A 15,421-nucleotide genomic window follows, 5' to 3' on the forward strand; every position below is an offset into this window, starting at 1 on the left:
CTTCGCAGTTTCCCAGAATGCTTCTAAGTTGTACATTAATAAACTACTAGGTAAGCTCTTCATCACCAGTTCTCAAGGGTTATAAAAACAATAAAGTTCGAGTGGGAGGGAACGTGTATTAACAAGACCAAAAAGTAGAAATCTTCCCCAGCTACTTGCTTTACAGATTAAACATCAGTTGGCACATTATTCAAAAAATATATCTCTATATGGTCCTAATATCAAATGCACAAAACTTAGCTCCTCTGTCCTGGTCCAATGTGTTTCTTCATAATCGTCCCTCTGAGCACAAATTTCACTGCTCCAGTCCTCTGCCATTCCCGACCTTAACTTCCACACTGGGACCTTGACTCACGCACTGGGACCTTGATCTCCACGCCTGAACTTGGACTCACTGGTACTTAGACCTTCACACTTGGATTTTGACTCACTGGAACTTCGACCTCCAAGCTTGGACCCGCTAGAAGTTAATATGTATAATGAATAACTTTTTTTTTTTAATGTGAGGAAGAAGGAACCAAAGGCCATGAGCCTGCAGTAATAGTTCCCTCCAAGATAAAAACAAAATACAATAGAGAGCCAAATTCAAGATCCGATCATTTTGAGATGCCTGGACACACTGCGTTTGAAAGACTGGAGATCATAGGCAGCAGGAAATACAGACAGAGGGAGACAGTTCCAGAGCTGACCTGTTGCATAAATGAAGGACTGGGAGTAACGGTTAACTCTTGCATTAGAGAGTTGGACAGAAAAGGGATGAGAGTTTGCTGCCAGACGGGTGCTACGCGCCTGTCGTAGAGGTGGAGGAATGCAAGCAGACAGTTCAGAGGAGCAGTGACCATTAAAGCAGCGATAGAAAAGAGATAAAGATGCAACAGTGCGGCAAAGAGACAGAGGTTGAAGGGAGTCAGTAAGAGGAGGAGAGTTAATGAGACAAAAACCCTTTGACTCCACCCTATTGAGAAGAGCTGTATGTGGGGAGCCTCCCCACACATGAGAGTTGTACTCCACACAGGGGCGGATAAAACCCCTGTATAGAGTCAACAATTGTGCAGGGGTAAAGAAAGAGTGGAGTCGGCTTAGCACACCCAATCTCTTGGAAGCAGATTTTACAAGAGATGTAATATGATCTTTTCAAGATAAGTCCCGAGTAAATGAAACCCCAAGCATGTTCAAGGATGATGCAGGATTAAGCTGAATATTATTAAACATTAGTGGGTATACCTGTGGAAGATTTTGTCGGGTTGATAGGTGTAAGAACTGAGTCTTAGATGCATTAAAAACAACCATATTATTTTTACCCCAGTCAGAGATACGAGCCAAGTCAGACATTATGTTTGCCAAAGCCTCATCCCTTGTTTGTTGAAGTAACTGTTGAGATGGGCGTTGCGGGAACTGAATGGAAAGGTGAAGGGTGGAGTCATCAGCGTATGAGTGGATAGGGTTAGATGTACAGCTTAGAAGATCATTGATAAATAAAAGGAAGAGAGTTGGTGATAGAACAGAGCCCTGAGGAACACCACTGTTGATAGATCTAGGAGAAGAACGATGGCCGTCTACAACAGCGGCTATAGAACGACCAGAAAGAAAGCTAGCGATGAAGGCGATGAAGGCACAAGTAATCCCTTCACATGATCAGGAAAGTCTCATAATAAACATGAGTTACAACACGGCATCTCAAATGATAACAGAATAACACATGGCACTACAGACACATAGGTCTGCTCAAAATAATACTTATTGTAGGGATAATATAGAAGAAAAAAAAATACTGTAACATACACAGTAAGCATAAATAACTGTAACTCTAACCATGAAAATCATCACTGCATCAATATCACTGTGCCTCACAAAGTAACTACGTGAACATTAAGTCGCAACACAGCCCTAACAATACTGAATTACAAAGTCATTTCAACACAATAATAAATAATTCACAGTCTCAAGGCACCTGATACTTGGCCTACAAAAATCACACATTTATCTGAGGCTCAGACAGAACTAGCTAGCATTCTCGCATTCTAGTTACTAAACAATAGGGTCAAACTTTACACGTTACCCTCATCCGATTTTCGACTTTTCGTTAACATTTTCTAGTAGAACTGGTCATTCTAAGAATCTTTTCTTCTATGACATTTCTCTCGCAAATTGATAATAAACGAGTTACTTCCACCAATCACAATCACAGATGAGCATGCGCTCTGTCCGCTCACCCGCTCACATTTGAAAGTTTGTCCCCGAAGACCAAACTTTACACAGTTCTACCAGCAAGAAGATAAAACTGTAGGCTTTGTGCGATTGCATGGTGTTTTACCTTCAACAGAAACAAAGTACCCAAATCAAGGCAAAAGTCTCATTTTACGTGAGGATCAGACTGTTGCACTGTCGCCCGCCACCAGTTGCCGTTTACAGCTACAGACGGCTCTTCAGATGCAGACGAGGAACTGTAAACTGATAGGTAAATGCATTATTTCTTATTTACACTCGGTTAGGTTAGGTTAGATGAGGTTTGGTTAATGTCATGGGAGGTCTGGGGGGCGAAGCCCCCCAGTTAGGAAGCACGGCCAGGGTTGGGGGGTCTGGGGGGCGAAGCCCCCCAGTTAGGAAACACGAACTCCCTAAGAAGCTTAAAATTATTTTCTTCCGAAGGATTTTAGTGTTTTTCATTTGATTTTTATAACAGTTCTAGTAGGAAATCACTCGCTTTTGCGTTTTTCCCCCACCCAACACCCCGGTTTCCCAAGGTCCCCCAGTATTCCTGGGGGAGGGGGAAGAACCGCAAAAAATTACGTTTCAAGTGATAACAAACATCCAACCTGAGTGTTTTCGGTTGTTTTTGGTGTGATTTTTGTTGATTTGGACCGGTCCTTTCCACCGGAAGTCGCTGGTGCCGTTCAACAAAAACTAGCGACTTGCAATAGAAACGAAGGTCAAAATCGATCGAATCACACCAAAAACAACAGGAAACACTAAGGTTGGATGAAAAAATCGGATGAGGGCAACGTGTAAAAATGAGGAGTACGTGTAAAGTTTGGTCTTCTGGGACAAACTTTCAAATGTGAGCGGGTGAGCGGACAGAGCGCGAGCTCGTCTGTGATTGTGATTGGTGGAAGTAAATCGCGTGTAACTCGTTTATTATCAATTTGCGAGAGAAATGTCATAGAAGAAAAGATTCTTAGAATGACCAGTTCTACTAGGAAATGTTAACGAAAAGTCGAAAATCGGATGAGGGTAACGTGTAAAAATTGACCAACAATAGTACACAAAAATATGGGAAATACCTCACTATCCAGCTCAAAAATGTAGGGGAGGTGAGCGGGAACACAGGACTCGCTTCTCCAAAGGCTAATAGCGTCACCGTTACACTCCCTGAGGAATGACAACACTTGATCCTACCCCGAGTCTGTTTCTCTATTTCGTCACTATTATCACTCGTGAGATATCACTATTCGCGCCTCAACATATCAGACATAATATTAATATCAAATTACTTAAAGAATTCCTTGGAAGGGGGGGGGGGATAGGATGACGACAGTACCGACCAGCTGCCATCTATCACGGCCGGTGAGCGAGTGAGACACGCCAAACTGCGTGATGCCAAGGGAAGGGGGGGATGACGGCGTACGCAATTTAAGATTTTAATTATTACAGACTCGAGATAGACTCAGTGTGATGTCCTTCCCCTTACAATCGATTACCCCCAAAAAATAACATTCTCTAGTTACAATAATTACTCAACATCGCCTCTCACTTTATACCCTTACATAACCTCTCACTTTATACCCTTACATCGAAAAATAGTGAAAATTATCGTGCCTTACATCACTTTGTGCACGCGTACATTATGCTGGATTATGTAAACAAAGGCACATGTTACCATCTCACTCGAGTTTTATATTATAAAGAGACTTAATACTAATAGATTACAGTAGGAAAAAAAAGAGGCTTAGCAACTAGGTAATTAATCTATGTTCTGAGAACGTCCGCATGGAAACAGCCATGCCTCTGCCACTCTCTCTCTTTTAACCGAACTTTGGGTCATTTAAAGTAAACTAGATACAACTCATTATCACTTCCGGGCACTACATGAAGGGGAGGAAGGAGGTAAGGAAGGAGGAGGGAGGGGGGATGGAGGGGGAATGGAGGAAGCGTGTTTTTCAGGGAGGAGGAAGAGGTTGAGGGAAGGTGAACGACGAGGGGTGGAAGGACAAGGAAGGGAAAGGAAAGAAAGGAAATTGAAGAAAAGGAAAAAAAAAAAAGAGAGAGGGAGTGGGATAGAGGAGAGGAGGGGAGGGAGAAAAAGGGGTTTGAAGCGAGGGAGGTGATGGAAAAGTACAAGTTGGTGAGAGGGCGGGGTGTGATGAGCTAGGGGAAGGATGAAGGGAGGGGGGGAGGCGGAATTCGCCTGCTCGTGGTCCAGGGTTGCCAGGTTGGCCCTTTTGGAGCCAAACTTCTGACATCTGGCCCCTTTTTTTACTCTGCGTGGCCCCCCAAAAATTAGTTTGGCCCTTTTGTGTGTTTGGCTTTTTCTTTGGCCCTTTTTTGTTTTTCCGAACTATAAAACATTTTTTCTGAAATGAAAGATTCCCGTTAACAATTGAATTGAAACGTTTGTTTTGTTTAATGTTGCAGCATCTGTTATTATTTGTAGCATACCCAGAGAGAGAGAGAGAGAGAGAGAGAGTTAAATTTTCCGCAAAGTCCTGTCGCCATCTCTTGGTAATTTTTTAAACCAGTATTTGAAACTCAGCTGACGTGAGTCGAGTGTGATATGCTGTGGCGAAGTTTCCTGGACGGTCACCTGTGCACGTATATTGGGTAACCTTGCTGCTTCAGCCTGTGTGTTCACTGGCGAGTACAATATTTGATTTTGGTGTCTATATAGCACTGTACTGCACTGTCTCAAAACGTTACTATGACAGTCGATTAAGAGTTATAGATGGTATACCCTGGTGTTGCTTTCGCACTAATGATTCGCGTGTTGATCCTCCGCAATTCATTCGTTTCAATATCTGCTAATTTGTAAGTTGTTCCATATATAAATGTAGGTTATATGTGGTTAGGTTGAATACTGCAATGGGATTATGGTAACAAGGTCAAAGAAGTTACTTTTACCCAATCAGTGTAAGGTTGAGAGAAAATATATCTGGTAGGTTAAATTGGTGTTAAATTTCTATGTTCTTGTTAATCCTAATGTATGTTTCTAGTAGTTATGTACGTTAATAGACACATGTGAATAGACATGTGAACAAATACCTTATTAAGAGTAATAACGATGGAAGAACAGTATAGTATGACATTGTATTTTTATATAATCTCTACTCAAGTTATTATTGAATTACGTACATAACTACGAATTATTTTTCTCTGTTTTTTAGGTGGCACATGGTTTTCAAGTCTTGAAAGGCTTGAAATTTCTTATCTAAAGGTGCACCATGCCTCCCCAAAAGTGGAAAAGTGAATATGATGAAAAAAGAAAATATAAACCTGAATGGGAGAGGAAATATGTTTGGTTGAATGCTTGATTCAATCATCGGATTCGATGTCACTTCCAGTTTACAGGGCTATGCTGTAAGGCTTTCACTCCATCTGTACTGATGATGAAATTGTTTGCAGCTCAGATATATAACAGTTGTAATAAATCTGATGACACAGAGGAGGATGTATGTGAATGCGGTATTTATAAAATGTGCTTGTAGACTAGTGAAAGTTAGTAATATACGGTACCTTTAACTTGCCTTTTTCCACCTGTGGCAATTTATGCTTAAATACCTTTTTTCTTTATTTTCCTGGTGCTCATCCTGGTTTAAATTAGTCAGCTGAAAAAAAAATATTGTATCTGTTTTATTATGGTAAATTAAGTCTTTACATATCATTTATGAATTTCCTCAATGAAATAAGTGCGGATTTTATGAAAGCCTTGTCACTCAAAAAGGATAGGGCTTTAATTTTCAAGGTGCTTCTGTACAGCAAGTAATTTATTATAATTATCTGTTTGACAATTATGCACAGTAGTGTTTTTTTTTCCTTAGAATAAGTATGTGGATACTGAATTGATACAATTACAGAACTTAATTTTCCGTGAATTACTGTTATACACATTATACTATGTTAATAAACAAGATTTACCGTACTCCTTTTTTTTTTTCCCCCAAATTATTTCCCCCTATTGTGTAATATTCGAAAATGAAGTTTGGCCCCATTCTGAACAATTTGTTTTTTTTCGGACAAAATTTGGTCCTTTTTGCTCTGAAAGATCTGGCAATCCTGTCGTGGTGAGTCTGGCTTCAGCTTTTAACGTGGGAAGGTTGTCCATGATTTGGTAAGACATTTTATTTCCATTTTCTTCCCATTGAGTGGTTTTATGTAGATAATATTGATCATAATTTGTATCGTAAACACTTCTAAGTAGTTTTAAAGCTTACTCAGATAATTCAAATCGTAATAGCTGGCAATAGAAGGGAAATGATCTGTGTGTGGAGTTTGGGGTGGCGTCGATGTACGTGAAGATTGAGGTCGGCTTGAGATTTTGGGTGTGGAATTTGTTTTTGATATATTTATGGATATTTTAGTGTTGATGTTTTTTAATGGGTTTTGGGTATGATGGCTTCCCGGCCGTGCTGGCACACCGCCCTATACATGTCTCATTCGTGTTTACGAGGCGTGAGCAGGATATAGACGCCATGCTTAGGCTTCAGCAGGAAGGGTGAGCATTCCATCATGATGTCTTCGTGACCTGGCGGTATCCTGAGGTCAGCTGCCAGGATCAGCTTGGCCAGGGCAACCTTGGTCTCCATCAGGGCGAACCGCATGGCTGGAGAAGAAATATCGTGTAACAGACAACTGAAACGCGTCTGTAAAGGGGCTTGGATGATGTCTGCTCCATTTCACTGGTCAAGTCGATACTTCTCCCTCTATAATGCCTTCTCTTACCTTGCTCTCTGGACCCTACCTCGCCCCTTCCATATGTAGGAAAGAGGTTCATGATGATGATGAGAATAATAATAATGATAATAATAATAATTAATAATAATAATAATAATAATAATGTCACTTATGTCAACAATGCAATCAGTGTAAAGTAAAAAGCAAATAAATAACAAACAAAACAATGGTAAGCTGTAATAATAAAACTAAATCGTCAAGGGAGATGTGTTAGGGAATCTCAGCTGAGGAGAAGAATGTGGAAATCTTGAGCATATTTACGATTCATTTTCCTTCCTTCGAAAAAGTTCAAGACATTCTTTTTTTTTTTTTTTAATGGTACATAATTTTTACATCAACACAAGAGACACTAGACCATTCTCCATTCTCCGTTGCATCATGATACTATGTTCTTGGTGTGGGGGGTGAAATTTGATGTAAGAAGATTGTTTTGATTTTGTGTGTGTGTGTGTGTGTGTGCGTGTTGTCTATTTGAGTATACCTGTCAGTCAGTCAGTCAATCAGTTAGTCATTCAGTCAGTCAATCAGTCAGTCAGGCATTCAGTCAATCAGTCAGTCACTCAGTCAGTCAGTCAGTCAATCAGTCATTCAGTCAGCCAATCAGTCAATCAGTCAGTCAGTCAGTCAGCCAATAAGTCAGTCAATCTTGTCCTTCACGTGAAAACAAATTACAGATACGATTCATACTTGCTCGTAAGTTTCCTATAATCCTTTCACATAAACTTGGCCCAGATTTTTGTCCTTTTGCTGGTTAAGTCTGGCCTTTGGTTCCTTCTTTTTTGCATTTAGGAAAAAAAAAACATTCTTGATATAGCACTTCGGCCGGTACTCCTGTCTGGTAAGGAGGCTCCCTAAGCCCTCTTCCTTAGCAATTTGTTTTCCAAACTCCTCATTAATACCCGGTGGGCTGCTTCTTATGTCTTTTCATTATCGACATAGATTGCATAAATAACAGAGAAGAATATAGTACCGGAGCAGAATCAGAAATAAATCGGTAAGGAAAAGGTGTTAGTAAGCTTCCTGAATAACACACAAGAATATAGTAACGGAGCAGTATCAGAAATAAATCGGTAAGGAAGAGGTGTTAGTACGTTCCCTAACCTTAATAGAACATCGCCTTTCCTAGTGATTAATATAAGACCCTAGGTGTCAGCTGAGGGGAGGGCAGCGAAATGGCGAGTGACAGGGCGACATGGAGGCGATTTGTTTGTGGCCACCCCTTACGGGAATAAGGCGTCTGGCAATAGATAGATATATAAAATGAATATCTTGCCAAAATTCAATATTCAAGATAGAGAGATGGCAATTTTAAGTAAAGTTGGAGTGAAAGAAGTATAGTGTTGAGGCTAAGTTAGAGTAAAAAGGACACAGGGAAGCCATGTCCGTGGCAATTGTCTCATTCTGACCCCATGTCCTATTGACTCCATGTCCTGTTCTGTCCCCATGTCCTGTTCTGTCCCCATGTCCTATCCCATGTCCTATCCTGACCCCATGTCTTATTCTGACCCCACATGTACTATTCTGACCCCACATGTCCTGTTCTGACCCCACATGTCCTAATCTGACCCCATGTCTTATTCTGACCCCATGTCCTATTCTGACCCCACATGACCTCACCTAAACAGTTCCGTGGCCCCATTCCAAAGGGCATGTAGGTGAAACTCTTGATGTTGGCCTTGTTCTCGGGCAGGAAGCGGTCAGGCCGGAACTGCTCAGGGTCGGGCCAGTAGCGGGGGTCGTGGTGAAGACTCCACACAGGGAACTGCACCAGGTCCCCCTCCGTCAGGTGCAGATTAGTTCCGGGGATGCTGGAGGAAAGGTGAGTGTAAATGTCTTGAATACACATGTGATTATCTAGGAGATTTAATTAGTTATCTATAAGGCTGCCTATCAGTCTATCTTTCCGTCTCTCTAGTCATCTACATGTGTATCTACCATCTGTGTATGTCTGTTTACTACTACTACTACTACTACTACAATACTACAACTACAACTACTAGTACTACTGCTACTATACTACTTCTACTACGACTACCACGACAACTACTACTACAGCTGCACACCATGATCTTACATATATATGGTTCTTACATGTTCATCATTAAGAGTTCCTCAGATGTTCATCAAGTGTTCATCTTCGTCTGGTCATCTCAAAGTGGTCTTACGTGTATGTTTTAAAATGGTCTCATTTTCTCATCCCACACACTTCAATATCTACATCTCATGTTCACCATACACATCTCTTGTTCACCATACACACCTCTTGTTCACCATCTACACCTCTTGTTCACCATGTACACCTGTCTTCACCTGTAATCCTTGGTACACTTCCGGTCCATAAACAGCGCTGGCGGGTACATCCTCAGGGACTCTGTAAATGGAAGAGAAAAACCATTGTATACTGCCATGACTGCCTTCGTATACTCTATCTATCTATTTGTCTACCTGTCTTAGCAGTCAACAGCTCAGCTTCAGTAATGTCTATGCTCCCTGGGATTTTGATTTAAATAAAACTGAATGTCTTTTTCCCCAATCAGATTAGACATTGCCCTCTTCACTCGAGACAGGCGTAAATTTCAAACACACTCGGTTTCACTCTTCATTCAACTACTCCCATTGGAAAGACTCCCTGAATTATAAGGATTTTATTTGGACACACACATGACCTCTCCTGGGCCTAGGATTAACGTCAAAGGCATCTTGTAAACTAGATATCTTGAAGGCACCAACAGACACACACGTCTTTCAGCTGATTTGCAAGAGGAAGAGGTGCTGTAACTCGACCCAACCCTGCCTGAGATAGGGTTAAGCAAGATAATGATTCACATGTTGATGGGTGAGCGGAAGATGAAACAATATGACAATCTGAAGGTCAAGGGGTCGAGAATATGCAGCACAAATTTCATACACGAGAAAATGCAGCACAAATCTAATATACGAGAAAATGCATAGCAAATTTAATACACAAGAAAATACAGCACAAATTTAATACACAAGAAAATACATCACATTTCATACACACCCATAACGCAGGCATCCAGGAACTTGGCCTCCGTGACCCCGTGGTAGGTCAGCTCCCCCTCCTCCTTCACCAGTTCCTTAAGTTCCTGACGAAGGCGCTGCTGTGGCTCTGGGTTCTTGGCAAGCAGGTGTGAGGAGAAGGCCACAGCGGAGGCAGTGGTGTTGTAGCCAGTCACCAGGAACATGATGCACTGCGCCACTATCACTTTGTCGGTGAGGACTGGCAGTGGACGAGATCAAATATAAACCAATTTTGAATGAATTGCTTTATATAATCTTAGAATCAATCTTGGGGGCTGAAATTTAGCAGGACATTATTTCGGAATCTTCCTAAAATTTATCCCCAAACTGGCTTTAAGATTATCTTAAGATCAAAATAGTTTAGTTGGTATTTTTTCTGGTATATATGTAAGCTCAAAGGTATTTTCTAAGCTATGAACGACTTTGTCTTAATTCCTGCAGCATAAGATGGCATGTGTCTGTGGGTAAGGTACACATACTTTTTCATTATGCTGCTGTTCTTCCTCACAATATCGTAATTTCCCCATCCATCTCCTGTTTTCACATTCCTGCCTCGGTCCGATCTCCTGCTGCGTCCACTCACCCATAGGTAAAACAGTTCACTTCTCCACCTTCCTCATCAGTGCTTACTCAGGATCGTTGTGCTCTCTCTCTCTCTCTCTCTCTCTCTCTCTCTCTCTCTCTCGCTCGCTCGCTCGCTCGCTCTTTGATTTTCTCACATTCACTCTTCATTTTCTCCTATCACAAACTCTTCCTTACTCACACACTCTCTGCTAAATGTTACCTTATTCAAACAACACCTGGTTAAATTCCAGTGTTCCCCTCTCTTTGCTTTCCTTAGCTTTCCCACCTACCAATACACTTACACCCTTCCCTCACACTTACACCCGCCTCTCACACTTACACCCACCTCTCACAATTACACCCACCTCTCACACACCCACCACTCACACTTACACCCGCCACTCTTACCGCCCTATGCATGAACAGAGTGAATAGCTGTGGAGATATTTAACTGAACCTAATCTGCCCAGGATGGACTTAGGTGGATATGAACTGACCAAATTGACCCCGGACTACCTTAAATGAACCTAAAATTGAAGTGAACGTGTCAGAACTTATATGAACTTAAAATTGCTGAAGTGAACGTCATTAGAACCTTTTACATGCAGTGTGGCTCAGATAGTCCCAAACCAACCTGCATGGGCGTAAATAGATATAACAGTACCTGAACTCACTTGACCACACACACACACACGACCTGACATTGACCTGGCTCAGTATGAATTGATGTCAAGTGAGATAATGAAGGTAAACTGGCTTGCAGGGATCATTTGGGCTAATTTACAGCTAATTAGGTACTTATCACACAAAAGTAACTGATTATTTTGATTGCTGTATTTCTGGTGGTGGCGCTAGCTGATGGTGACTGAGGCTGTCCTGACTAATTGAGAGTTTTTTGTTCACGAATGTGACTTAAATCAACACTTGGTAACACCTCTAAGAACTTTCTGAGATTTACCATTGCTCTAAGCACTTAAGAAGACAGAGATGAAGGAAATGCAGTTGTCTTCCATAAGGTGACAGACAAGATGGACAATATTGCCACTGGAAAGCAATTAAGGACCTAATCTGAAGCTTCTTATTAACACCTGATGTATTTTGTCCCCCAGGGTGGAAAATTAACCTTTAAAAATCCCATTCCAGTCATTTTGTGCTGGAATATTTGATATGGTAAAAGGCCATGTGGGGAGGATGGAGAGCAAGGGACTAATGAGGAGAGTGTGTGTGAGTGAGGTGGAGGGGGGATGAGGGAGGGGGCTGCCGAGGATGTGATGGAGGGATGGAGCGGAGAGGTATATGAGGGTGGGGGGTGTGAGCTAGGGGGAGGGCAGCGAAATGACGAGGGAAAGGGCGACCCCTTACGGGATTAAGGCGTCTGACAATAGATAGATAGAAAATAGAGAGGTGTGCAAAATCGATATGATAGAGAGAGAGAGAAAGAGTGGCTACCCCTTACTGGATTAACCCGTCATGTCCCAAGGTTTTCTGCACCTCTGACATCCCCCAGTCCCGAGGTATTTTCGAAAAAATTTTTTTTGCTAAGACCTTCACTTTTGGTGAGAAACATCGAAAATTCATAGAGAAATCGCTCAACTGAGGTTTAAAATACCCAATCCAGGTAGGAGTTCCTCCTTACCTGACTGGGTTTTCTAACATGCTGGCACCAAAGAAAACGAGTTCTATGGGAGGGTAACTATTTTATCCACTCATAAACGGTATTTATTTATTTACTTGGTACGAATGTATATGTAATATGAGAGTATATTGGTTTTCAAGCAGTCATAAAGGCATTATAAGCATTGTTTCACTCACTAACTAATCACCATACCTGACCTTTTTTTGCCACATTACCTGATCATTATTTCTGGCTGTTTCTTCTTCTAATGCTATGTAAACATTGTCCTCCACATTGTCATCGATTGGGGAATCACTCTGGCCCTGAATATCTTTACTAGCCAGGTCACTGGTAACAGGTCCTTTGCCAAGACAATGGTGTGAGGGGGGAAGGGGGGAGGTTATGCAGTGTAAGGCATTGTCCCTGCTTGACATCTTGTAGAGGAATAGAGGAAGGTGTCCCGTGTATACATACGAAAAATCACGCACGAAAATTGAAAATTGTGCAAATTAGGGACCTTGCAATTGAACGACGTACTGGTACATCGCCGGAACTGGCAAATGCAAATCGTTGCAACGTACCCATACGTCGATGGGACGGGGCGGGTTAAGGCCTCTGGCAATAGATAGATAGAAAATAGAGAGGTGTGCAAAATCGATATGATGGAGAAAGAGAGAGAGAGAGAGACAGACAGACAGACAGACAGACAGACAGAGAACAATCAACAATTTGGGGAAAGATAAAGGTGTGCAAAAACTTAGGAATTCAGAGTTTGTCCGGGGCGAGTTAGTGTGAAGAAGAAAGCGTAATGACTATTCGCAACTGAAGGGCCAATAAGACAGTCATTCAGGTTTATCAAGTCCCAATTTTCCACAGACTACGAAACACAATCGCCAAATTTACCATCCAGGTCCCTATGTGGTCCCTATTTCGGTTCAAAAGTAGGAATAGGACAGAGTTAAATAGACCTTGCCCAAAGATCACAGAATTGGTCTGAGAATCGAACCTGGGGCCTCACTTTCATGGTCCTAGTGTACTCCCGATTACATCTCTTGTACCGCGGATGAAACTTTTACAGATATGGTATAGCAAATAGGCCTATGGAGAGATAGTGTAGTAATAAAAAGCAAAGGTCAATCACCATGCTTAGGGGAGGCAGTGGTGGTGTCAGAGACTTCAGCCCGTGCCGCCAGTAAAAGGTCAAGAAAGTCCCCCCTCTTTTCACCGGCTTGGCGGGCCCTGATGGTCTCCTCTGCTACACTTCGGAAGAACCCCGCCTCCTCTGAGTCCTCCTTCAGGCCCAAAGCGTTGAACAGTTGCGGCCAGTTCCTCATCACAAGACTCCTCAGTACCATTATTGGTGTTGCAGCAAAAAAAGAGTCTGCTTTTTGGGCAAAAAGAGAGTTTTCCTGTGTGAGAGAGTTACACTCGATGCCAAAAGCACAAGATGTGATAATGTCCATGCTGAACCGACCAGCTTTGTCCTTCATGTTAACAGAAAGATTCTTTTCTGCATATTTAAGGCAGGAAGATACAAATGTGTCAGCAATATCGCACATAAGCTGGAACATCCTTCGCATCTTCCCAGTGGAGAATGCTGGGGACATGACAGCACGCAAGTCCTTCCACTCTTGATCCCTCTTACTTCCCAGTGTGGCATTCCTGTAGCTGTCGGGTTGATTCGCACGAATGGGCCGCCTGTTCACGAAATGATCAAAATCCTTTACGAGTATGTTCTTGAGTATGTCCAGATCACACACCATCAGCACGGGATTGAAACCATCATACAGGCCAAAGTAGGGACTGTTCTTGTGGGTGTGGTACATCTGAAACGAAGGAAAATAAAATAGTTTCCGCCCCAGTAAAGTATGGTTGTTACTTAAGCTCACAAAAGTATTTATATAACATACGATGCACCAGACCCTGGTATGAGAAAAAATCTTGATTAAACACTCTGGAAATAAGCAACTGTGATTAATAACTTCCTTTTTAGCTAAGACAGTCCCCTGTAACTAATCACTTTTTAATACAGTTTTTTAATATAGGCACCATAAAACATGATGATGGAGGTACTACAAGGACACGACAGAACAGAGGTGCTGTCACTGAAAGCAGGCAGGATACAGAAGAGATATTAAGGAATGAGATGACCATAAATCAGAGCTGGGCACTTCCGCAATCACTTCCACAATCCACGATTTCGACGATAACGGAACGCATCATTTCAGTTACGGAACTGCGATTGCGGCAAACTCGTCCAAAACTTGCGGTATTGCATTGCGAAGTACTTCATTTATCGCAATCCAGATCACAATCTCCCACATGACGGTCGGTGTCGCTTAGTACAGGCCACAGCATGACTCATGAATATCAAGTTGAACAGGATTCCAGGCCAGCAGTGGTGGCAGGTGAGGCATCGCTGCGTTAGTTGCAGTAGCGATGGGCAGTACCAGGAGAAATGGTTTGATACGATACGATACGATATACTATAAGCCAGTGTGGCAGTAAATTTTATGGCACGCATAGCTAACCATGCACAGTGGTTCCACAGTTTGACAGATGACGATCTTAAGAGCTAATGTAATGGTGATCACTGAAAATATTTTTTTTTGGTCTTGCTGAGTTATTATCTGCAAGAGTAAGCTCATTTCTGTGAATTATATATTTGAGTTTTATAGACTGCATTCTGCTGCTGGTCAGATGGTTTTTCCCGAGAGGCTCAAAGGCTATTTCTTTTGCTTATAACATTATTTTTGTAATAAATGATATGATTATATTTTTATAATATTAGTATTGTGAGATTTTCATAGCATGTCCTAACTCTGATACAAAATAAAAAGTGAAATATACACCCGAGCATATGTCAGTACCTTACAAAATTACTATTCTGAGGAAGATAATTGTAATGGGTAAGTTTTCCGTAAATACACTAAAGTATCTGCGGCAATTTTAAAATATATATAAATGTCATAAATAGAGTATAAGTACAATAATTCACTTCATTACCAATCGATTTACCCCCTGTTTGTGTACTTTGTACTGAAAATTGTGAAACTGGATTTGCAGTTGCGGTATTGAGGTAGCGGAACTGCACATTCCAAATTTATTGTGGAACTGCGGTAGCAAAAGGTAAAGGTCAGAGGTTGCGGAATTGCAATTGCGTCCCGGTAGTTGAATTTTAGATTGCAGTGCCCAGCTCTGCCATAAATACATTTTGTAAACCCTGTCTTACACACTTTTCTTAACTCTGAAGAG

General features: G+C 41.7%; 1 protein-coding gene across 1 annotated transcript; it reads right to left on the reverse strand.

Annotated features, from left to right (window-relative positions):
• Positions 1–6,644: 6,644 nt before the first annotated feature.
• LOC145406115 (cytochrome P450 9e2-like) lies at positions 6,645–14,490 on the reverse strand. Its single transcript, XM_080277315.1, has 6 exons — positions 14,404–14,490; positions 13,308–13,992; positions 9,968–10,186; positions 9,256–9,316; positions 8,563–8,753; positions 6,645–6,814 (listed from the first exon to the last, which is right to left on the reverse strand). Exons 1-6 carry the CDS (start codon positions 14,488–14,490, stop codon positions 6,645–6,647), a joined length of 1,413 nt encoding a protein of 470 aa, XP_080133441.1.
• Between the last annotated feature and the right edge of the window lie 931 nt (positions 14,491–15,421).

This window comes from Coenobita brevimanus, chromosome 69 (assembly GCF_032717465.1).
Source record: "Coenobita brevimanus isolate Jiangsu-jjx chromosome 69, ASM3271746v2, whole genome shotgun sequence".
Classification (NCBI taxonomy): domain Eukaryota; kingdom Metazoa; phylum Arthropoda; class Malacostraca; order Decapoda; family Coenobitidae; genus Coenobita; species Coenobita brevimanus.